General features: G+C 41.7%; 2 protein-coding genes across 2 annotated transcripts; one reads left to right on the forward strand and one right to left on the reverse strand.

The window, feature by feature from the left end:
• Window positions 1-214: 214 nt before the first annotated feature.
• Window positions 215-14843, reverse strand: LOC139945468 (lysosomal dipeptide transporter MFSD1-like). Its single transcript, XM_071942820.1, has 13 exons — window positions 14509-14843; window positions 12895-12947; window positions 12324-12436; window positions 11261-11303; window positions 10498-10565; window positions 8902-9010; window positions 7656-7752; window positions 6741-6839; window positions 5917-6028; window positions 4942-5155; window positions 4465-4562; window positions 3797-3909; window positions 215-1465 (listed from the first exon to the last, which is right to left on the reverse strand). The coding sequence occupies exons 1-13, from the start codon at window positions 14720-14722 to the stop codon at window positions 1344-1346; spliced, it is 1455 nt and encodes a 484-aa protein (XP_071798921.1). The 5' UTR covers window positions 14723-14843; the 3' UTR covers window positions 215-1343.
• A 200-nt stretch (window positions 14844-15043) lies between these two features.
• On the forward strand, window positions 15044-23147 carry LOC139945551 (lymphokine-activated killer T-cell-originated protein kinase-like). Its single transcript, XM_071942940.1, has 6 exons — window positions 15044-15497; window positions 16540-16672; window positions 17825-17957; window positions 18955-19151; window positions 19703-19856; window positions 21185-23147. The coding sequence occupies exons 1-6, from the start codon at window positions 15250-15252 to the stop codon at window positions 21460-21462; spliced, it is 1143 nt and encodes a 380-aa protein (XP_071799041.1). The 5' UTR covers window positions 15044-15249; the 3' UTR covers window positions 21463-23147.
• The last annotated feature ends 2343 nt before the right edge of the window (window positions 23148-25490 follow it).

The following is a 25490-nucleotide window of genomic DNA, read 5'->3' on the forward strand; positions in this document are numbered from 1 at the left end:
CACCAAAGTGCAGAGGTCTGGTTCTTGATAATTTACCTCGACTTCATCTCGGTTAAATTATCAAGAACCAGGCCTTGTTGAGTTTAAACCACTAGTTGAAAACCTCGTCACCACACATTGATTCCCTTCTTCAAAGCATTGTGGAAGATTTGGAGTGGTCAGACAGTACAATCAAACTAACAGGTTAAATCAAACTATTTCCAATCATTTCAACTTGCAGAGAAATGTTTATTGTTAACTTTTAATATACATACTTTAAATCTGATACAAATGGATCGACTTATAACAAGTTCAACAACTTATTAATCAACTGTTTAACTTTTGTCAAATAAACCGTGCAAGTCCTGTGCATATTATTTAAACTTACGTGACCAAGTTGGTCCCAACTATTATTGACTTTTAAGTATGCTCGATTCTGTTTCTTCGAATACTTTAGTTTTATTGAGTTTATACCTTGTATCACCAAAATGGAAATTGTATTTATATCAAGTTGCTATGGAGTTTTGTAAAATTATAATGACAACAGAGATTTGATAAGCGTGAGACTTGCACGGTCTATTGCCAACATACAAATTTGGGATAGATAATATTATTTGTGTTGACATCTGCTCTAGATTGACAAAGGTCAGTAGTTCGAATCCCCTCCAAGTGGATTCTGTTTTCACAGGACTGGGGTCCCAATTTTATATAGCCTTTAGGCACAAAAACGTGCTAGACAGAGAAACATTTTGCTCACCTGAAACAGGTAAATACGTAACAAACAAATAGAACATTCATAATTCAACCAAGTGTCCTTTTTAAGGAAAATGTAAGATTTGTTAAAGGAACACGTTGCCTTGGATCGGTCGAGTTGGCCTTTGAAAAGTGTTCTGTAACCATTTGTTATAAAATGCACATGGGTAGAAAGTTGTTGTAAAAGTAGAATACAATGATCTACACAAATATGCCTCCAAAATGCCTCGTGAAGCGCATGCTGCTACGGACAGCAAGCAGTGGTATTAAATAATGCACTGAAAGGCCCTGGTCTGCAGTCAATACTAGTCAATCAGGTTTTTATGGAGACAATGATCAGGTTCCCCATCTTCTCTATACAAAATTACAGTACAAACAACTTATTGCTGCAAGGAACCAGTCTATTCAGGAGTAGAGCCTATCTGGGTCGAAGCTTTGCTTGGAGTTGCTTAGGAAATCAAAGTTCAAAGCTCAGAATTTATTTCTCATGCAATTCAAATGCATGGAAATATCTTTAACCAAGTTATTGTCTAAATTTCATCACAAAAGCACGTTAAATTAGTTCATACTATTGACCAGTTCCTCCCAGTCAGTAATACTATTACATTCCTTTATTTATCTTTGCCTATTTCTTTTGTTTCTTTGCGCCGTTTCCTGTCCTTGGCTGACAGATTTAAGCCGCTTCCACGTGCCGTGTCTACAAGGTACAGCAACACACAGAACAAGATGGTCACTGCAAAGAAAAAAGAAACGAAAAAACTTTAACATGATATGTAAAGTTCAGTAAAAATTTTGAATTTTCTGGTACAAGGGACATATCTAAGGCCTTTTCTAAACATAGGCTTAGGCTCTAGCTTCCATGGGCTCTGTCAATTTTGAAGCAAAGTGCATTTTGGACGATGCTTCCACATCAATTGGAGCCCAGAGCTGGCCTTACTTCTAAGACACCCCAAGGCCAGAGACACCCCAAGCCCAGATCCACCGAAGTCCAGGGACAGGCTGAGACCAGAAACAGCCTGAGCACAAAGACACCCCAAGCCCAGAGATACCCCCAGCTTAGAGACACCCCAAGCCCAGAAACACCCCAAGCCCAGATCCACCCAAGTCCAGGGACATGCTGAGACCAGAAACAGCCCAAGCACAAAGACACCCCAAGCCCAGAAACACCCCCAGCCCAGAGACACCCCAAGCCCAGATCCACCCAAGTCAAGGGACATGCTGAGACCAGAAACAGCCAAGCACAAAGACACCCCAAACCCAGAGACACCCGAGCCCAGAGACACCCGAGCCCAGAGACACCCCAAGCCCAGATCCACCCAAGTCCAGCGACATGCTGAGACCAGAAATAGCCCAAGCACAAAGACACTCCAAGCCCAGAGACACCCCCAGCCCAGAGACATCCCGAGCCCAGAGACACCCCGAGCCCAGATCCACCCAAGTCCAAGGACATGCTGAGACCAGAAACAGCCTGAGCACAAAGACACCCCAAGACCAGAGACACCCCCAGCCCAGAGACACCCCAAGACCAGAGACACCCCCAGCCCAGAGACACCCCCAGCCCAGAGACACCCTGAGCCAAGATACACCCAAGTCCAGGGACATGCTGAGACCAGAAACAGCCTGAGCACAAAGACACCCCAAGCCCAGAGATACCCCCAGCTTAGAGACACCCCAAGCCCAGAAACACCCCAAGCCCAGATCCACCCAAGTCCAGGGACATGCTGAGACCAGAAACAGCCCAAGCACAAAGACACCCCAAGCCCAGAAACACCCCCAGCCCAGAGACACCCCAAGCCCAGATCCACCCAAGTCAAGGGACATGCTGAGACCAGAAACAGCCAAGCACCAAGACACCCCAAACCCAGAGACACCCGAGCCCAGAGACACCCGAGCCCAGAGACACCCCAAGCCCAGATCCACCCAAGTCCAGGGACATGCTGAGACCAGAAATAGCCCAAGCACAAAGACACTCCAAGCCCAGAGACACCCCCAGCCCAGAGACATCCCGAGCCCAGAGACACCCCGAGCCCAGATCCACCCAAGTCCAAGGACATGCTGAGACCAGAAACAGCCTGAGCACAAAGACACCCCAAGACCAGAGACACCCCCAGCCCAGAGACACCCAGAGCCCAGAGACACTCCCAGCCCAGAGACACCCCAAGACCAGAGACACCCCCAGCCCAGAGACACCCCCAGCCCAGAGACACCCTGAGCCAAGATACACCCAAGTCCAGGGACATGCTGAGACCAGAAACAGCCTGAGCACAAAGACACCCCAAGCCCAGAGATACCCCCAGCCCAGAGACACTCCGAGCCCAGAGACACCCCAAGCCCAGATCCACCCAAGTCCAGGGACATGCTGAGACCAGAAACAGCGCAAGCACAAAGACACCCCAGCCCAGAGACACCCCGAGCCCAGAGACACCCAAGCCCAGATCGACCCAAGTCCAGGGACATGCTGAGACCAAAAACAGCCCAAGCACAAAGACACCCCAAGCCAAGAGACACCCCAAGCTCAGAGACACACAAGCCCAGAGACACCCAAGCCCAGAGACACCCTGAGCCCAGATACACCCTGAGCCAAGATACACCCAAGTCCAGGGACATGATGAGACCAGAAACAGCTCGAGCCCAGAGACAGCCTATGCAGAGACAGCCTGAGCCCATGGACACCCCCAAGCCCAGAGCTACCGTGAACCCAGATACACCAGAGTCCAGGCACACCCTGAGCCCAGAAACAGCCTGAGCCAAGAGACAGCCCAAGACAGCCTAAAGCTAGATCAGAAGCATGGGGCGTAAGCCAAGGTTTGTAAAAATCCATAGGCTGTTTCCAAATTGGCTGCTATAGTAATGGCTAGGACTGTTGCTAAGGGTGTCAGTTCAGCGCATAATAACATGGAAATCTAGCCGTATGCAATCGTTTCTGTTTAAGTTACTCTATGAAAATGGGCCCTGGTTTTGAAATGAGCCTTCAGGCTTTAATGATTGTAGAGCAATGGTTTTAAGTTTACATCCAACAGTCCTAAAAATATGACATATTGTCCAAGGTCATAGGTCTACTTACCACACAGACAAGCACACATGAAGACTTCTAGCATGAGATAGCCACTTGTGTCCACTATTTTTCCTATGATGATAGTGACCACAGCAAGTCCGAGGTTCTGGATGGACTGCATGCTGTGTCAACAGTGAAAAGATCAAACACAGAATGTCAATATGGCTTTTCTATACTGGTCATGTTCCCTGTACCCAGTAACAATAAAAGGATGCCAATTTTAGTTGTACAAATGGTACCAGCCTTTTTTTTCCTTCCAGCCTTCATTTGGTTACATTGGACCTTTCTCAAACCTTGGCATTGGCTCTGGCTTAGGCGCCGCGCGCTGCGAACGCAATGGAAACGCAGCCTGGCCTTCAGGCCTGTACATTTTTGGAGCAGCATGTATTTTGCAAGCGGTGGTTCGAGCAGACAGAGCCTGGAGCCAGAGCCGAGGTTTGAGAAAGACCCATTGAGTTGAATGGGAGAAAATCAAGATGGCCGCACTGTGGCAAAGTTCTTTAAGACTGTGCAAGAAAACAACTCAAACAATGTTTATTTTTCTATGAAATGAATTCTTCTTGGTTCTTTTGCTTCAAAATTCATAAAAATTATAAATAATTCTTATAAGGTTAGGGAAAAGAACACAATGCAAGTTTCAGATTTTATACTTATTTATTTGTTAACGCAATACATACCAGCCGAACGATGTTCCAAGTTGATGTTCAGGCATGATGAATGCAACCAAGGTCCACAGAGAACACGCCAAGATAGAATAGGCCACTCCCATGATGCTCTGTAAAAGCAAGGAATAATTAAACAAACCCAGGTTAAAATCCATCTTTGCCAATGGTGTGGCCCAATTCAAGGGTTCGGGTTCAGGTTTTTATAGTCAGGTCGGACCTAACTTCAGTCGAGTCTGTCTTTGAGCCAAGCTTAACTCGTGTAACTCTCTTCAAAATTCCCCCCAAGTAACTGTTACAACATATTTTATCCAGAAGACGATCAGAGCAAACTGATCGAAACGTCGAGTTGAAACCATCGGTTCTTTTCAGAACCACCCCAACTCATTTAGAGATAGTCATGACATGGTGTTACCGCAAACCTTTCCATATCGTATTTCCACCATGCAAAGTTTCAAATCCTACTCATATTTTATAAAGCTAAATTTTTACCATGACGATAAATGGAGAGATGAAGGTGAACGCTAACATCATGTGACAGGCAAGCGTGATGACAGTTCCCAAGGTTATCCAGAAGACATTACGGCCCGTCTTGTCAACAACGAGTCCAAAGAACGGAGAGGCTCCTGCTGAGATGAAGTATACCAGGCTGTTGACGATGCCGGCCGAGGCGGCACTCAGCTCATATTTCTCCTCAAAGAACACCCTAAATAAGAAGGCAGAAGGAAAACAATTTTATAGCATATAATAATAGTAATAATATTAGTACCAGCTCTTGTATGCGCAATTTAAAAAAAAATGATCACTGCGCTTTACTCAAAAAACAATAGCAATTAAAGTACACTAATTTTGAGGTTGTGTTTGAAAGCAAAAACTGTTGGAGAGGATCTTATGGTATGTGGTAATTTGTTCCAGAGAGTTGGCCCAAAAACACTGAACGATCCATCGCCTATCGGCCTGCTACTCTTTGGGATGGAAAGACCAGTAACATCCCGGCTCGATCGCAGGCCTTCCCTTGATGGTATATGGGTGGCAATGCAGTGCTAACACACATTGGTGTATAAGGGTAAAACCAAAATGAATATTCTTTATCCCTGATACAAATTTTCATCTCATAAATTGTTGTGCTACCCGCTGCGAAAATAAAGGATTCAAACTGCCTCTAGCTACTGGGCAATCTTGGTGGTCTAGTTTGTAAGAATTGCAAAGGTCATTGGGTGCGAAGACAGTGAAGTACAAACAATTACATATCTATTTATAGAACAAAGAGGGGCAAAGGATTAAGGGAAGGGTTCCAGAAAAAGCGGGAAAATTATAGCCAATCAAAGTTTCAAAGAAACAATTGGTGCCCAGGAACCAATACGAGTTAAGTGGTGATGACAAAGGATGGACAGTATGAAAGGGTGGATTACTGGACCATAAAAGTGGTCACTATTATATTATATAATTAAGTTCCCCGGTACTCACAGTCCGATACCAATGAAGGGGAAGACGGTCACGTAGTAGAAGACACAGATGAAGAAGATCAACCAGAGAGTGAGTGGGAAATCTTTCACGTCCGATAATTTGATGACTTCACCTGAAAAAACAAATAATAACAAAATAAAGGGAAACGTGAACGAAGATGATTTTGTCAGATTTTTTTGTTTTTGCTTGAATTTTTAAACAAAATGAAATTAAAAAAACCAAAAGTGGTGTATCGTGACTGAGTACAGCACATCGGTCTCAAGATATGGCATTGTCAGATTGTGAGTTAGGATCTTGGGGCCAATTTTATAGTGCTGCTTAAACTTCCTTGTTAAAAGTAGCAGAAAAATTAGCTTTTAAGCATAAATGTATTGCACAGGTTAGGCAGTCTATTTGGTTATTCAGCTTGGGCATTCACCATGGAAATGCTTAAACTATATTGTTGTGGTACCCGCTGCCAAAACATAGGACTCAAGCTGCCTCCAGCTACAGGCGATCTCGGTAGTCTTGTTGGTAAGACACTGCTCTAGAAATGCAAGGGTTGTGGGTTCGAATCCCACACGAGTAACATGCCTGTGATTTGTTTTCACAGGACTCGGGAAAGTACTGAGTAAACAGAACTAACATACATAGGTGTATGGGTAAAAACCAAAATTAATATTCTTTATCCTCGGGGCAAATTTAACATTGGAATTTCTTGTTACATCATTCATTTTCATACAGTCAGCACAAGAAAATTAGTGAGATATTTATAATTATATTCAACAGAATCAGGGAGAATGAAATGTTTTCATCAGAGCCCCTTTAAGTGGGACTAGACTGACCTGTACTTGCACTCTCTCTTTTGAGTACTTTCTCAGCTCTGTAGTCAAGGAGACCAATGATTATGCCGCAGATTACCGAGAACAAACACATTGCTGCACCTGCAGAGGGTAGAAACAGGTGTTTTTATGGTTAATAAAAATAATTACAATAATACTTGGTATAAGACCTATTCCTTTACATAGCACCGTGTAATGGTTTACAAGGTGCTGTGGCGCAATGTGCAGGCAATGAAACCAGGAAAACCAGTGCGAACCCTTTTCTTTTTGATAAGTGCACTGGGTTTTCTTACGTGTGTTACACAACACACAAGACCAACGGCTTTACGTCCCATCTGAAGGACGAAGCAATGGTTAAGTGTCTTGCTTAAGGACACAAGTGTCACGGCTTGGGATTCTAGCACAAGAACCCCATAAGCCTTTTTAGGGTATGGCGGGCGTGATTTGGTTTAAGTGTATTGACCCCTTGCACGCGCGTCACACGCGGCGACTGATGCCTCACTCACCATGTTGTTTACGTGTAAACGCCGCGTCACCTAAAATGCGCACTTCACTGAATAACGCACGTTCTATTTTTTCTATGGTCAATACACACAAATTTACCCAAACCTTATAGTTGTAGTGGCATTGTGTCCCCCATATCTCAAAAAGGCTTATGGAGAGAAGACAAAGAAGTTTCAGTTTTATATGTGGGAGGAAACCCTAGAGAAATAATCCAAGGAAAACCTTCAGGTAGGAACTGAAAATCACACAGTGCCCCCGGCGTGATTTGAACTGGGGTCCTAGAGGTGGAATGCGAGGAAAGAAACATTCTTGTTAACCCAACCACCCTGTACGTTTCAGGAGATCCCCTTGATTTTATCACCACTAAAGATTTAAACTGTTTACACAAAAAAACAAATCACACATTTATCTCACCTACGAAAAGAGTAAATCCAAGACGTGTATATGGCTCCAGATCTGTGTTGAATGTGTCATAGATGGGCTTATTTACATTCATGTTTAAGGTGCTGCCCTGCAAACAAAAAAAAGACATGATTTTAAGTAATCACTTGATTTTTCTACTACATTCCTACTGTCTGACCATTCATCATTGTCTTCGGTGGCATGTCATGACCGAGGGGTTAAGAGCACATGACTTAAAGGATTTGGGTGTTTTTTCAAAATGTCCATAGATTTACATTAAACTTACAGGGTTTGAAGATAATGATAGTGGAAAGCTTCCCTTCAAATCTTACTTTCTGAGGTGCTGTAGTTTTTGAGAAATGAGTAAAACAATGTCCTGAAAATACTTATGTAAATGATTAAAATAATTTTCGTCTCATGAGACGAAAATTATTTTCATGACATTGTTTTACTCATTTCCCAAAAACTACAGCACCTCAGCACGTAGTATTTACAGGGAAGCTTTCTACTATCATTATCTTCAAACTGTGTAAGTTTAGTGTAAATCTGTGGACATTGTGTGTTTTGTCCAACAAAAGTTACATAGACCCTTTAAAGGGACACGTTGCCTTGGATCGGGCGAGTTGGTCTTTTGAAAAGCGTTTGAAACTGTTACTTTTGAAATGGTTAGATAGATAATTTTGAAGTAGAATATAATGATCAACACAAACATGTCTCGAAATTCCACAGTTTTCCCTGTATGTCGCGAACTAAGACGGTCGACCATTTTATGAAGTAAAATATTTGACTCCACAAAATGGCTGACCGTGTTTGTTCACGACGCAACATGTCAATTTGACTTAATTCAACCCAAAATTATTTTAAAATATTTCAATGTATTTTTGGTTTGTGGTAACACCATGTACATATCTAATAGACCGATCCATTAGGCTCCGCCCACGACGCACGTGTGAGCAAGAACACGTGAGCCTCTCCAATGCCTATCGGCACAACTCTGGTGCGCGCGCCAAGCATACGCGTGCATGTCGGACCTTCGTTGCGTTGTGATTGGTCAATACGCATAGGGGCGGAGCTTAATGGATCGGTCTATTGCTGGGTAGATAATGTTCTTTTTTCTTGTCTTGCTTTATGTTCTACTACCACAGAGTAGATTTTGGGACAGTTCTCAGTTCTGAAAAGAACTGTCCTGCTTTTTAACTACTACCTGAACGGAAGGTAACAAGAAATTTCAATGGACAACAAAAAAAAGCACACTAACTATTCTTGAGAAGCTGAGTTGTAGACCAAACACTAAGTTCAGCTCCTTCTCTTTGAACCATGTCACTGCGTAGGTGTTCTGCGCTACGGCCAAATTCTCACCCCCAAGCCTAAAAATGGAAGTTTAGTCATTAATATCTAGTCATTCACATTTAGCAACTCATGTTTAATAATTTACAATTAAAAAATCATATTTAGTAATTCCTATTTAGCAATTCATATTTAAAAATTCATATAAAGTAATTCATATTAAGCAATTATTCGTTTTTAGTGGAAGTGTCGTGGCTGAGCGGTTAAGAGCACTGAATTCAAACTTTGGTGTTTCTGATCAGCGGAATGTGTGTTTGAATCCCCTGCTGTGACACTTGTGTTAAGCAAGACACTTAACCATTGCTTCGTCCTTCCGATGGGATGTAAAGCCGTTGGTCCCATGTGTTGTGTAACGCATGTAAAAGAACCCAGTGCACTTATCGGAAAGAGAAGGGGTTCGCCCCGGTGTTCCTGGCTGTGGCTGCTGAATGCGCCGCAGCACCTTGTAAACCCTTATACGGTGCTACATAATTGGGTCTCAGAATTCATCACTGCAATAATAATAATAACAAGTTCTTATATAGCGCATTTCACAATAAACCGTATCAATGCACTTTACATTAGTCCCCTGGTCATTGGGCCAATAAACATCCCTTTAATCTTTCTCAGCTCCCATTTAGGGAGTATACAGCCCCGAGCTGCCGTGGCGCTCCGAAAGCTTTTCATTCACAATATCAACCTCTACCCTCGCAGGTACCCATTTATACCCCTGGGTGAAGAGAAGCAATTATAGTAAAGTATCTTGCTCAAGGACACAAGTGTCACGACCGGGATTCGAACCCACACTCCGGTGAATTAGCACCAGAACTTGAATTCGATGCTCTTAACCACTCGGCCGCAATAACCTATCTTTCTGAAAGTTTGTATATATACTCAGCGCCTTGAGTACCTTCTTTGGTAGATGGACATGGGCATGGACATGTTTTGGAATACCAACGTGAGGTGTTGAACATTTTTCCAGTAAATTGTCCAACCCTTCCATTTAAAGGAACACGTTGCCTTGGATGGGACGAGTTGGTCTATAATAAGCGTTTGTAAACGTTTTTTACAAAATGCATATGGTTGGAAAGATGTTTTTAAAGTATAATACAATGATCCACACAAGTTTGCCTCGAAATTGCGTGGTTTTCCTTTTACTGTGCGAACTAACACGGTCGGCCATTTATGGGAGTCAAAAATTTGACTCCCATAAATGGCCCACCGTGTTAGTCGTCGTGCAATTCGTCTTTCTACCCAATGCATTTTATAACAAACGGTTAAAAATGCTTTTCAAAGACCAACTCGACCCGATCCAAGGCAACGTGTTCCTTTAACTGCACTGGTTGTAAATGATGGCATAACTGTGCCCAGAATTGTCTGTGTTGTGTGCAAGTGCATTCACCACATGTTCTCAGACTGCTAGGTGACACAGTTTATCTATCTATCAAAACCACTGAGGATGGTATTGAATGGTAAGTCAGTAGGAGGGTTAACATTGTTCTCAAAGTATCTCCTAGTTTGTACTTACCCGAAGATAAATCTACCCGCAAGCATACATGTGAAGTTATCAAGTAAGGCTCCAAGAGCAAAAACACACTGTTGGAAAAAATAAATAGCATGTATACATGAATGGGTGCGTTCGATTAGCTTCCCCGGGTCGACCCCGGTCTGCCCCCGGTTTGTTCGAATAGCTTTGACATCATCCAAGGGGCTCACCCGGGTCAGCCCCAAGTGCCCTGCTTGAGGAGCGGGTCACTCGGGGCTGGCCCGTGGTGCATGACGTCACCACGAGAGGGTGAGTGATCGTTCGAATAGCTCTTGTCAGGGGCTCACCTGAATGAGCACCGCGGGGTCGACACAAGGGAAGCTAATTGAACGCACCCAATGATTTATACCTCATAATTGTTATCAAAGGAATCAACGAAATCACGCGAGTCATTCACAAACATACTTTCTCACATGATTTTATTACACGCTGCTGTGTGGGAGCCCTTTGTGTATTATGGTGCCTCTATCATCACATCACGTACACTGCATTCCACCTCTAGCACACTCATTCGAATCACATCGGGGGCACTATATGTTGATTGGGTTTTCCCTGGAATATTTCTCTGGGGTTTTCCTCCAACATCTTAAAAGAGAACTGTCTTCTTTGTCGTCTCTCCAATTGGTAATCGGCCAGTACAGTAAATAAGTTTACTTTTCTGAGAGTGCTTGGCTTCAAAGCCAGAATAAATGAAGTAGAAATTCAATTATTCGTCTCCTACACAATTTGATAGAATGCTGCTTACCTGTCCTGCAAGTACGAAGCCACCAAACACAAGGGTCCCAACTCTGTGCAGAAATAATCAAAAAATATATTATCATCAACCACCTGTTATAAACATAAACATTTCTTCACCGATGCTCAACCATCCAAAACAATTCAACGTTACAAGTTGTGTATGTTTACTGTACCATTATTACAGGCTATCATAGTGTATCTGTCATTTAAAAGACAACGTGTATGATATTAAATGGTCAGACAGCAGTCAGACAGTGTGGAGGCGTCTACCGAGCGGTTAATAGCACCACTACCGAACTCAAGCTCTGACCTGCCCAAGGGAGTGTGGGTTCCAGAGTCGTGACACTTGTGTCCTTAAGAAAGACATTTGACCACTGCTTCGTTCTTCGGATGGGACAAAAAGCTGCAGGTCCCATGTGTTGGTATAACAACTATCAATGCATGGTAAAGAGAAGGGGTTCACCCCCGGTGTGTCTGGCAGTGCGACTATCTTCAATTATGAAGGCTGCCCTAGAAAGGAAAAAAAAGGAGGGTTCACAGTGTACTATGTGGATGCATTCACCACACGATATCATTCTGCAGGCTGGCAAATATCCAAAACATAGTAGATGAGATGGAATGTTCATACAGTAGGAGGGTTGACTGTGTACTGTGTAGATGCATTCCCCACATGATATCATATTGCAGACTACTGTAGCATAGTTTATCTGTCATTCAAAACCACAGAGGTGACATAGGGTGCTTTCAGTTAGCTTCCCTGTGTCGACCCCACGGTGCTCACTCGTGTGAGCCCCTGACAAGAGCTAATCGAACGATCACTCGCCCTGACGTGGTGACGTCATGCACCTCGGGCCAGCCCAAAGTGACCCGTTCCACAAGCTAGGCACTTTGGGCTGACCCGGTTGAGCCCCTGGAATGCAGTCAAATGTATTTAAACGTACCGGGGGCAGACCGGGGTCGACCCAGAGAAGCTAATCGAACACACCCATAAAAGCAGTGTAATGCACTGTGACCAGCCAGGAAGTTAGTTTTATTTAGTATGCGTCTGTATTAATGTATATCTTACTTACCTGATGCCAAAGACTTTATCGATGAGAAATCCACCAAAGAAGCAGAGGATGACATTTGGCCAGGAGTAAAGTGAGTACAACAACACATATTGAGATGTGTTTACATTCAGATCCTGTGACATTACACCCAAAAAATAAAATAAACAAATGCAAAGCTACATGTAAACAAATTCAACAGCATTTGTGCATATTATTATTGTTGTTTATTTAATATTTATTTAATTATTTCTTCATAATTTTCTCTCTTCTTGCCTACAGTCTGTGCATTAAATTTGCAAAAAAAAATAATTTACTTAGTCTACTTGTTTATTAATTTTTCTTTCTTTCTCAAAAAAGTAAATTTCACAGTTTTAGAATAAACTCTATGTTTCTTCATGATTTATTCAAAATTTACAGATGAGATTTGCAGACTTTCCAGTCACATTGTTTAAGTACACTTTAGGTAAACCTTGCCAACTTGATTTGGGCTACACGTTTTCCTGTGCAAAGAGACTAGTAGTTGCATTTTGAACGTTTGTATTTTGAGAAATGACCAAACAAAAATAACAAATAATAATAATTCAAAACTGACCTCTTTTATAATGTCCTCTAGTGCAGATGGGGTGTCGTAACAATAATAACTCCCTAAACAGGAAAAAAACAAAACATCAAAACTATCAATACCAATGAAAATTTAGGCTCAATCGGTCGTCGGAGTCGGGAGAAAATAACGGGAAAACCCGCTCTTGTTTCTGCGCATTTCGCCTTGTCATGACATGTGTTTAAAATAAGTCTGTAATTCTCGCTATCGAGAATTGATATTGTTTTAATACAAAACACAGCAGTTAACGGTGGCTACACGGCAGTTAACGTTTGTATGGCTTCTGACTGGCACCACCGAACAAAGATATTGACAAAATAGGGACACCGCCAATATAGGGCTAGATAGCTCAGTTGGTAGAGCGCCGGCATGTTAATCCGGAGGTCGTTGGTTCGAATCCCACTCTAGTTAATTCTTTGTTTAACCCCAAAAATCGTTTTAATGTTTTCTCAAAAAGTCAAGCATTTCATGGAACAATATATTTCAAGAGAAGTCTTTTACCATTACCTTCTGTAAACCCTGTAAATTATTTGTAAATCTGTGAACTTTTTTTTTGTTTTTGTACCGAAAGTGTCTAATGGCTTTAATACTTCTATGTTCTATTATAATGAATGTTTATTATGAATTGCACAAATCGAGAAATTGTGGATCACTGACTACATGTAGACAACAACATTAATACATTCTTCTTCTCTAGTTATTGCAAATTCGGCACATAAGTAGCTTCTTGGTAGGAATGGAACCCACCACAACCATGTGATTGTAAGTCCTGCGGTTGGTCTGAACAACTGGACCATGGTGACCACTCCTCCTCTATGTCATGTAGGATAACTTTTCGTATCCTGCGACCACTTTTTCACTCACTGACGGCCTCCGCATGCGGTTAGTGGTACGAGTGCGGATGACTTGTGTGTACAGTAGTCGTACGATGTGACAGTGTGTATACGGCCGGGTGGGCCATGCGGTGGGATCGCACGCACCACGCACAGGGTATACGGGTGGGTTTACAGCGGCGTCTTTTCGGAGCGAATAATGCGACTGCCTTGAGCAAGGCTACTCATTTTTACAAAAAGGGATATCTCATTGAGGTAAATTAGATACTATATTGTTTCATATCGAATGAAAAAGTGGTGGCGTGATACAGACATTTTCCCGTCATGTATGTATCTCCTCCGACCTCCCACTGCGGGATCAAGGCAAAAATATACGAAGGGGGGAACATAATTATTCCCAGTTTTTGTGGGCGTGGTTAAGTAATTATACCGTTTGTTTAGATGATTTTCCCGTCAAGGGAACTCAGCAAACTCCCACAGGGGGTTATGAACAAGAAATCAAGAAATTGTGCTATTCTAGTCATTTTGAAATCAGCGGTTAGCCTATACTATAGGCTATAGGGGGATTCATAGTCAAAACCTTGACCTTGTGATTGCAACTAACTAAAAAAACTAATTAATGCAATGCAAGCAAGTCTGACTCTGAAAAATATCTTCAGTTCTTTCTTTCAATTCAACTTCAAGTGCAGCCTTCATGACAAGAAAACAAAGGCGATGTAATAACAGTATGAACCCGTATTCTCCATTATCACAGGGCAAACAAAATACTAACCGAAACTTAGGAGGCAAACGAGCGCAAGGACGAAGGTGTAGCGATGCCAGGCGCTCCGGGGATCACAGACCTTGCAGGCCCCCGCGCACCCCGTCAACTCTACATCGTCTCCGTCCCCAATGTCATCTCGACCGCTCCTCAAAAGTGGTCTTTTCTCATCGTAATTGTGGTTACTGTTGATACTGTTATGTTGTTGATACTCATCGGCTGCCATTTCAGGACAATTTAAATGTGGAAAACTAATTATAAAGTGTGACAAAAATAAGTTCCCAAAGCCCTTGGTTTGTATGGTTTTGTGCACAGGACAGCTGCACACTCGAGCTCTGTTTTGGACACAGGCGGGATGTCACGTGGATGAGTGTATCACGTGGTCAATTAGTCAATCACGTGAGGAAGTTTGAACAATAGATCCAAAAAATGGTGTCATCATAAAAATTGATTTATTTATAAGTTGAAGAATTGATGTTTCAGTTACAGAGGCACAGCTACGGTTCTACTTGCTATTAATTTATAATTTCACTATTTTTGCTTGACTTTGTAATGCTAGGAAAACAAACATTTTGGTATGTGGGTCAAAGTTTCTTTAGTGTGGTGCCTGTCGTTAACTTTCTATGTTCTACTCTTAATAAAACAGTATAGGTACTAGACCAGTGTATTATTGAGGGACATTCAAAACAAACCTCTTGGGGTGAAAAACGTTCAAACAATTCCGCCTTTTTTTGACTTCGGAAGAATTTTAGAATGACGAATATTACTTCTTCTGCGGGCAAAGACTTATTTTTAAGTCCAGAACCTAGCAACAGTCGCCGAATGAGTCGCCATTCAGCAGGCAGCAGTGGTTGCAGCGTCCCGCGGTCGTCCGTTTCATCGTGCAGTTTTGACTCGCCATCATCAACAAGGGCATGCCGTGTGACCGCGTCGATTCCCCCGTCGCCATTCATGCAGAAACTCGGTTGTGGTACGGGTGTCTCGGTATATCTCTTTCAAAGGTATTATGAGGTGTTTTTTATTTTTTATTTTATTTTTTTATTTTTTTATTTTTTTATATTTATACTATAGGCCTATAGTATATATTTTTTGGGGGGTCAAATGTAGGATTAATTTGCGGGGCAGAAAAAGGATTTTCCCCCCTCCCCCAAAAAATAGGCCTACCATAGTTTTATTAATATTAATATTAATACCATACGGTGACCATACCTCAGGCGCAATGCTGCCACGTTGACTCGTTTTTATCAAAGCAAAAATGGGAATTCATTGTGTTTTGAGTAAAACAGTAAACGAATGCAAAGTGGTGTCGGCATGGAAAATTTCCATTAAATAACACCACTTAGGCCAAGTAAAAAAAGAAACATGTTTAGCGTCCCCGCCCGCTTCCTTTTTACAGGCCGCCTCCTTTTTTATTTTATTTTTTATTTTATTTTTTTATGCACATTTTTTTTATGACCTCAGCAAAAACAATCTGAATGTCTTGTCTGAATGCCTCGACTAAATTGTTTCATTTATGTTTTGTGTATTTCAGCAGTAGAAAAAACAATGGATATTTGACATTTTAACAAAGAATGGCGGCCATCTTGAAATAAAAACTAAAAAGCCCCTCTTCCTCCTTTTTTTGAAAAACCCGGACGTGAAACATGTTTTTTTTTTACTCTGCCTTATACAATTTTATTATATCTGGAATGTATCTTGTAAATGGAATTTAATTTGGGAGTCCTATTTTATTATAAAAACTTAAAATTTGTTTAATAGTTTGAATAAAAAAACTCAAAAGTGGGTTCGAATCCTCAGCGGTGACACTTGTGTCCAAGCAAGACACTTAACCATTGCTTCGTCCTTCGGATGGTACGTTAAGCCGTTGGTCCCGTGTGTTATGTAACGGCAACGCATGTAAAAGAACCCAGTGCAAACTCAAAATTGCTAAAAAGTAAACAAATTCTTACCGTAAAATTCAGATCCAATCCTTTATCAGGTGTAAATGAATGTCTTCCAAAAGAAAATACAATTTTATGAATTTTGCTTTTGGTCCTGACATAGGGGGTCGGATGGAACTGGCTTATCCCCATGGGCCGTCAAGAGAACAAGCGCCAGGACGCAGCAGGCCAACTGTGCTGGTAACATCCCAAACAGTATTGAGAACATGCTGGCTAAAGAAGCTAGAATTCTGAAGGTACGTATGTAAACTCTTTGTGAGATTTGGGGTCTAAGATAAATTGGCTAGAGCAGGATTTGAATCAATGACCTCTAGATCAACGTGCCGTCACTCAACCAACTGAGCTAGCCCTATGTTGGCGGTCTCCCTATTTTGTAAATATTTTCGATCAGGGTGCCAGTCAGATGTACATCCATTAAAGGCATTAAACTCACACAGTTTGAAGACAATGATGGTAGAAAGCTTACTCTTAAAATATTAGGCCTACTTGCTGAGATGATGTGGTTTTTGAGAAATGAGTAAAACAAGTGTTTAAATTATTTCAGCATGTAAAATGTATTTTTGTAACATTGATTTACTCATTTTCTCAAAGCTACAGGGCCTCGGCAACTAATGTTTTAAGGTAAGCTTTCTACTATCATTACGGTGTAAGTTTAATGTAAATCTGTGGACATTATGTTTTGTTTTGTTTTATACAGAGCCTTTAACTGCCATGTAGCCAGGGATCACACTCAAGTTAGCCTTTAAATAGAGATTGTGAGTTTGTGGCACATTATTAATCCTATATTTCCGTGGCCGTGAATCTAGGTTTTGGTTCTTGTTGCAGTTGGGTTGATTATAGATGCTGATGGTTTGATTATTTTTTTATTGGGATTTATTAACTACATTCATCTGATGCAGTCAAAGTTGCTGGCCTGATTAAGGCGTTTTCTCCTTGGTAAAGGACATTTGTGTCCCTGAGCAGCAAGACAATTGCTTCTCTCTACCCAGGGGTAAATGGGTAGGCCCTACCTGTCAGAGCAGAGATGGTTCTTTTGCTTGATTTAGCTTAGAAGCACATACATGTATTTGTAGCACGGGCTGTTTAGGGCCTACTCCCTATCAGAGGGCTGAGATGGTATGGTTTAAGGAATGAATTAAACAAATGGCCCAGTGACCAGGGGTAATGATGTTGGAGCGCTTTGAGAAGCCTAAATGGGTGTGAAAAGTGTAAAAACAGACTATTATTGTTTTGGTTATTATTATTTGAGGAAGTTGTAATTTCTACTGAATTTCAAGGGCTTCACTGCAATGACCAAGAGCATCGTATATAAAAAGGGGGGGGGGTGTGAATCTGCAACTGCGTTAAGCAAAGCTATGCTGATATCAATTATGATTGGTTTACAATAGGGCCTGAAGCATGAGAACATCGTAGGGTTTCGTGCCTTCAGTCGGTCCGAGGATGGAAAACTCTGCCTCTCCATGGAGAACGGAGAGAAGTCACTGCTTGACATCATCGAGCTCAGAGACGAGGAAGGGTGTGGTAAGAATTTGAACCTCAAAAATTTGTATCACTCAATTTCTTATTTTGCTATGCCGAAATCAAAATAATAAGTTTGTAATAATGTGCACAAAAACCCAGAAAACTAGTAACTTTTGTTTGGTTTAAAAAAAAATGTAATAAACCATTCGAGCTCTTGAAGAGTGTTAATATTTTGGGTTAAATAAAGTGAAAATAGCTAGAGCAGAATTTAAATCTTTGAACAATGGATGTGCGGGCGTTCTATCAAGCTATCTACATGTAGCCCAAAGTAATGTTGGTGGTCTCCCTATTTTGTTAAATCTTTGTTCGGGATGACAGTCAGAAAACATTCAACCTGTAGCTGCCGTATAGTCAGGGGTCAAACCTAAATTTACGATACTGCTTGGAGAGCAGCAGCCGAGGGATCACCTTAGGCACTGGACACAATTGGTAATTGTCAAAAAACAGTCTTCTCATATGGTGTGTCTCAACATGCAAAACATTAGTCATCGAATTTGCAAGAGAATGATGAAAGAAAAAACACCCTTGCACAAATATGTGTGCTTTCAGATACCTTATAAAAGTCTTTTAAAATTTGAGTGAGCAATAACCTCTTTCTCAAAAATAACATTACTTCAAAGTGAGCCAGTTCTCACAATGTTTTATACACTATCAACAGCTCTCCATTGCTCAATACCAAGTAAGTTTGTACCCTAACACTTATTTTGTGTTATTACCAATAGTGTCCAGTGCCTTTAAGGGGATGCAATTGTTTACTTTTTAATTTCATAAACTGTTCTCAACTTGTGTTGTATGATGTGTTTACTGAAAACTACATGATGCGTATGGCTGTAACTAATGAAACGATGTATTATGTAGGGCCAGTAATCAGTAACTTTAACCATAATTGCTTCTCTTTACATGGGAGGACAAGTTTACTTATGATGGCTTAGATTGGTCTTGCACTCTTAGGTCTAAAGGGGTCAGCTCTTTTCGTGTTCTCTACATCCTCACCCAGGTCCATTCTCCGCGTCTGAGATGTACGAAGTTGCTCTTGGTCTTGCCAAGGCCCTGCGCTACCTCCACAGCGAGAAACATCTATTGCACGGAGACCTGAAGAGCGGCAATGTCCTCGTAGGTGGAGACTTTGATTCCGTCAAGCTTTGTGACTTTGGCGTTTCCCTGAAGCTGAAGAAAGACTTGACTGGTCTGGAGGTAGGTTTTGAGTTCAGATGGGGTCTCACTCTCTTAAAGGCAGTGGACACCTTTGGTAATTGTCAAAGACCAGTCTTCTCACTTGGTGTATCTCAACATGTGCATAAATAACAAACCTGTGAAAATTTGAACTCAATTGGTCGTCGAAGTTGCGAGAGAATACTGAAAGAAAAAACACCCTTGTCACACAAGTTGTGTGCTTTCAGATGCCTTGAATTTGAGACTTCAACTGAGGTCTCAAATTCAATTCAAAACTCTGTTACTTCAGAGAGCAACAGAGAGGGTCGTTTCTCACAATGTTTTATACTATCAACAGCTCTCCATTTTGCTGTTACCAAGTAAGTTTTTATGCCAACAACTATTTTTCAGTAATTACCAATAGTGTCCATGCCTTTAAGTATATGGGGTTGTAGTATTTAAGTCATGAATGTTTATAAAAGTCAAATTTGACGCGTTTTCGGTGGTCGCTAGCGACCGCCTTGTGCACCAAAGGGTTAAGGGAAAATGTTGATTTCCATTTGTAATTTGTGTTTACCGCCCTTCATGTCCAGGACTCGGATGAGCACTATGTCGGCACGGAGCCCTGGAGTGCCCCGGAGGTGATCAATGAGGAGGGACCCATCACTGACAAGGCGGACATCTTCTCTTATGGTTTGGTCCTGTGGGAGATGATGTCTCTGACGATACCTCACTTGGAGTGTTTGGGTGGGTAGTCGTTCCTCCTTTGTTGGGAATAGTGGTTTCCATTGAATTTTATCAGTAATAAATCCCTTGCATAATGTCGTGTGCACTTCAGGTGGGTTATTAAGCCATTTAGGTCCTGTGTGCTGAAATTGTAGTATGGGTAATAGAACCCAGAACACTTCCTGTGAATGCGAATGCGATACAATTTTTGACGCCACAAAATTCGCAACGACTAATTCACATCAGTTGAAATGTGCTCAACTTCTGCAAAACATTGGCTGCAAAAACAGATACGTGACATAAAAATTTGATTCACATTCGCATTCGCAGGAAGTATGAACCGGGCTTAAGGTTCAACCCCTAAGATGTTTTTGGTACACAGCCTTCGGAAAAGCTTCATTAGAGAAAGAAGCCAGAATAATACATCCTTTTTGTCTTTACCAACTCACACCTGTTATCTCATTGTGATTCCTTTTCCAAACAGTGGACCCCAATCTTTTAATTGGATCATGAAACAAACCAGTAGGGCTGCTGTCTGCTTTAGGCATATTAACTGCTCATCCACTAACTTTAATGACCCAAGTAATGACAAAGTATAAAACCTCTTACTCAAAAGGATGTATAGTTTCCAAGTTTTGGTGGAGCTTTCCTGTATGAGTTTCCCCAGGCTTGGGAGCTATCATTGATTATGTTCACTTATGAGGCATCCTTGGTTTCATTACAATAATAATAAATGTGGCTTCTTTTAGCGCACATGTCCGTCACCCAGTGACGCTCCTGGCGCTGTAACATACAGTATTTCCTGCCAGATGTGGGACTACGTTTGAATTATGAGACCTAATTCTGATAGCACCATGTACTGCTTTACAAGGTGCTGTGGCACAATTTGCTGCCGATCAAACCAGGAACATCGGGGCGAACCCCTTCTCTTTTCGATAAGTGCACTGGGTTCTTTTACATGTGTTACATTAACACATGGGACCAACGGCTTAACGTCCCATCCGAAGGACGAAGCAATGGTTAAGTGTCTTGCTTAAGGACACGGCTGGGGATTCGAACCACACTCTGCTGATCGGAAACACCAGACTTTGAGTTTGGTGCTCTTAACCGCTCGGCGACGACACTTTCACGACATTACCAGAGTTACATCATTATAAAAGGGAGCTGTTTCATCCAGCAGTTTTACAAAGAAAACCAAATATTGTGGACTTATTTTGTGCACACTGGTAGCTAATATTGAGAAGCAAATGGTGATTCTTGAGTAGCAACTGATACAATTTGTCTAGCAGTTTGCTCTGCTCTACAAGAGAAATCGTTCACTGAATAATAATATTCAAATTGTACTTCAGGTGGTAACAACTCCTACACTGATGAGAGCAGTATCGATGAGTCCTTCCAAGAAGCCCAGTACCAGGCAGCCCTCGGTACCCGTCCACCCCTACCCGACTTCACCCTCGGTACCCAGTACAACCCACTCATCAGCCTATTCTGGGCGTGTACCGAGGAGAACCCAGCCAGGAGGCCATCAGCGAACCTGGTAGTCGATGCTTTGGAGTCGATATCGATATCTTGCGACTCCGAATCAAGCATGGACAAAGAAAATATCCCAATGGACGAAAACCTTTAGGAAATTTTCTGTGAGCGGGGGAACGCAAGACCACAGCCTTTTTTATGTTCTTACTGTGCGATTTTCCATTTCAAAGCGATGCTAACGGTAAGCACACAAAAAGGCATTCTAACCTTCCGGTACTTACTGAACAAAAATGAATGACGTCACAATGCAAATCCATAGTGAACGTGCCTAAATTTCTTGCTAACCTGTGAAATAGGCTTCTGGCAAATTTTCTGCTACAGTAAGCACAAAAATTTACTCTCTGTTTAAGCAGTGCTGTGAAGTTGGGCCAAGTTCTCAAGGCAGGAAAACTTCAATTGGAGGAGTCATCATCAGTTTGTAACAAAAGTATTTCAACAAAAATTGTTAGTTGAATTGACGGACACCAAACAACTTTCCAAAAACTCTTTACTTACTTTTTTTGACAGGCTGTTGTAGTCATTTATTTCATTTATTAATTCTGGATATTGTATAAATAATTTGTATATATTTTGTACAGAGTGCTGTTAGTGTAACCATGGAGGAAGGAAGAGAAGGAGCTCGACTGACCCGCAAAACCGCAGAGTAACAAAAGAATACCCTGACAATGCCCCTGTCTGACCAGTGGAAAAAGATAGGAGACCTCCAGCTGGACGGCCGATTAACGAGCAGGATTAGATCTCTTTGTACAGAAGGTGTGGTACTGCCAGACTGCGCCGTTGCCTTCGTGAATCAGTGAAGACAAGAGTTGTGAATACACGCGTTTTCATTTACCGTTTGTGGTGTTTCACGGAAACATCATTGCATATTTTTACATTTTTTTTTACTTTCCGGTCACTAGCGGTGGTTCAAAATTTGGGTATTAGCACACGAGGGTTGTTGGTATTCAATTGTGTTTTTCGATTTGGTGGGCCAAAGTGTACACAATTTTTATCAGGTCTCAAAGAAGTTGTTTTTTTCTGTATTGTATCCATACGACATATGACACCATAGTTGAGTGCAGAACCAAGTGCGCACGCGCAAACTCACATACGCCAGGTCGCCCATTGTCTGTATAAGGTATGTGGGTGATTACGAGGTGTCGTTAAACGACCGCGGTACCACGGGTTCGTCTTTTGAAGTCCCTTCGTTCGAGCTCCTTCTCTTCCTTCCTCCATGGTGTAACACGGTCGAGACCTTGTTGCAATGTTGTTGCAAACACAGTTTTTGTGCAACATGAGATTGGATGTATATACACAAAACCGATGGAGTTAGATACAACCTTCCTGCCTAGAGCAAACTTTATTTCCAAGCATGCAAGAAATTTCCTTTTGACAAAATTTAATTATGACCTTTTTTTATTGCTAGCCCTTTTGCTATATGACATTTAGATGATATATTTTCATATTCTCCTTTGTACTTAAAATAAGAGATAATTACTAATCACCAATGGATACCTCATATACTCTCAACTTTATGAGATGTTGTCCATCTTGTCAAATTTATGCATCTTAGGATGAATAAATTAACAATAAATTTAACTAAAGAATTTAAAATGATCTCTTGTCACACTCAGTGATTAATTGATTTAGAATCTGCACAAGAATGTGCGGTTCTGCAACCTTGTTCCCAGTGGTGTACGATCTCGTTGCGTATTTTCCCCTATAATACCTTGCTTTATCATAACCCCTGGAAGTGTAACTTTAAAATATCCAAATATTTTGACATGTATGTACTAATAATTTGGGGGGCTAATCTTCCTAATTCACAGCTAAGAGCTGAATTGCGAAGGACGCGGCTACAACGTGTTCGAGAAGCTGGCATGCAAGGGCGCCTTTGGCTGCCAGCCACATCAACCCATTATGACCACGGAGCACAGCCAAAGATCGAAAGTGTTTGATTTTTTTTCCGAGGGAGGAAAACCGTCTGGTATGGAAAACCCTCGTGGCACAGCAGAGAACCAACGCACAACTCATTTCACATATGGCCCCGGCCGGAAATCGAACCGGGGTCACCTTGGTGAGAGGCGAGCACTTTACGCACAAGCCAACAATGCCACCCATGTATGTACTAAGCACCTCACTTGAATAGGTTTTAACGAGCTTGCAGATTAATTTTTTTTGAGTAGCCAATTGACGTTGTCTTTCATTGCTTCCCTTCCAGGGGTTAGAGATGAGAGGTATCAACACCTCGTGTTGCCCATGGTAGAGGCTGGGCAATCTGGGTTTGAATCCCACCCGAGTAATACACCAGTAGTATGACTGCATCCCTCACGAGTAGGATGCTTTTGCCATGCAAAGGTTATGGGTTCGAATCACACCCAAGTAATATGCCTGTAGTATGACTGTATCCAACATGAGTAGGATGCTTTCGCAATGCAAAGGTTGTGGGTTCGAATCCCACCCAAGTAATATGCCTATAGTATGACTGTATCCCACATGAGTAGGATGCTTTCGCAATGCAAAGGTTGTGGGTTCGAATCCCACCCAAGTAATATGCCTGTAGTTTGACTGTATCCCACATGAGTAGGATGATTTCGCAATGCAAAGGTTATGGGTTCGAATCCCACCCAAGTAATATGCCTGTAGTTTGACTGTATCCCACATGAGTAGGATGCTTTCGCAATGCAAAGGTTGTGGGTTCGAATCCCACCCAAGTAATATGCCTGTAGTTTGACTGTATCCCACATGAGTAGGATGCTTTCGCAATGCAAAGGTTGTGGGTTCGAATCCCACCCAAGTAATATGCCTATAGTATGACTGTATCCCACATGAGTAGGATGCTTTCGCAATGCAAAGGTTGTGGGTTCGAATCCCACCCAAGTAATATGCCTGTAGTATGACTGTATCCAACATGAGTAGGATGCTTTCGCAATGCAAAGGTTGTGGGTTCGAATCCCACCCAAGTAATATGCCTGTAGTTTGACTGTATCCCACATGAGTAGGATGCTTTCGCAATGCAAAGGCTGTGGGTTCGAATCCCACCCGAGTAATATGCCTGTAGTTTGACTGTATCCCACATGAGTAGGATGATTTCGCAATGCAAAGGTTATGGGTTCAAATCCCACCCAAGTAATATGCCTGTAGTATGACTGTATCCCACATGAGTAGTATACTTTTGCCATGCAAAGGTTGTGGGTTCGAATCCCGCCGAGTGATTTGCCTGTGGATTTGTTTTCACAGAACTTGGGGAAGTATCGAGTACAGTGCTTAATGTACATCGGTGTAAGGGTACAAACAAATTATATGCCAGTCAAAAACAATTTTTTTTTCTACAGACGACATAATGCTTAGCACACATTAGTGTAAAAATATTCTCTTTTCATGATACATTTATTTCATCTCAAATTGTTCCACTTTCCTGTGCTACTACAATGATCTTTACTGGCCTCTCTTTTATGGTTAAACATTGTGGTCTAGAAGTTAGAATGTGAGGTTGTGGATTCAAATCAAACCCTTGTAGCCAGGACTTGTAAAACATCGAGTATAGACGATGTGACCTATTATATGTTTACATTCACCTCGCCCTGTATACAGCATGTTTCACCGGGCAAAAAGACGCGTAGTCATGGTAAGATTGCATACGCTTTCTAGCTGGCTGCCAAAACACAAAGGTTTTGCTCGGCGGTATGCGCGCGAATCATGTTTTTGAATGACGTCAGAGATCACATCCTCTATACACAGTGCTAATATAACACATCAATGTATGTGTAAAACCCCAAAATAATAAAATAAATCTGATGAAAGAAACAAGAACGGTTTCAGCAAGATTCAGATTTTTATTTCATTCATATAATATTTAAAGCAAACCTTATATATACAGGGAGAAATTTTTAAGTTTAAAACAATCAGTTCCTTTCAAAGTGATTTATAATTTAAAAAGCAAATCACAAAAACAAACTTTACAGTAATTCATTTCTTGGCCTTATTTATATACATTTTGGCCGATCTTTTCTCACATCGGTTAAACAAATTCCGTTCACCCTAGCAGTGTCATGGGCTGATTAAATCAATCCAATTTCTAGACTATGTATCAGCAGGGAGTTAATTATAACTCATGATTTGTATTGGTAACACTGGCCTTCA

The sequence above is a fragment of the Asterias amurensis genome, chromosome 12, assembly GCF_032118995.1.
Source record: "Asterias amurensis chromosome 12, ASM3211899v1".
NCBI classification, from domain to species: Eukaryota; Metazoa; Echinodermata; class Asteroidea; order Forcipulatida; family Asteriidae; genus Asterias; species Asterias amurensis.

Coding starts and splice junctions, on each gene's coding strand:
- LOC139945468 (XM_071942820.1), bottom strand. CDS start 14,722: ATGGCAGCCGATGAGTATCAACAACATAACAGTATCAACAGTAACCAC. Junction 12,948..14,508: donor CGTTTGCCTCCTAAGTTTCG/GTTAGTATTTTG, acceptor TTTCCTGTTTAG/GGAGTTATTATTGTTACGAC. Junction 11,304..12,323: donor GATAAAGTCTTTGGCATCAG/GTAAGTAAGATA, acceptor ATTTCTGCACAG/AGTTGGGACCCTTGTGTTTG.
- LOC139945551 (XM_071942940.1), top strand. CDS start 15,250: ATGACGAATATTACTTCTTCTGCGGGCAAAGACTTATTTTTAAGTCCA. Junction 15,498..16,539: donor TCGGTATATCTCTTTCAAAG/GTATTATGAGGT, acceptor GTCCTGACATAG/GGGGTCGGATGGAACTGGCT. Junction 19,857..21,184: donor ACCTCACTTGGAGTGTTTGG/GTGGGTAGTCGT, acceptor ATTGTACTTCAG/GTGGTAACAACTCCTACACT.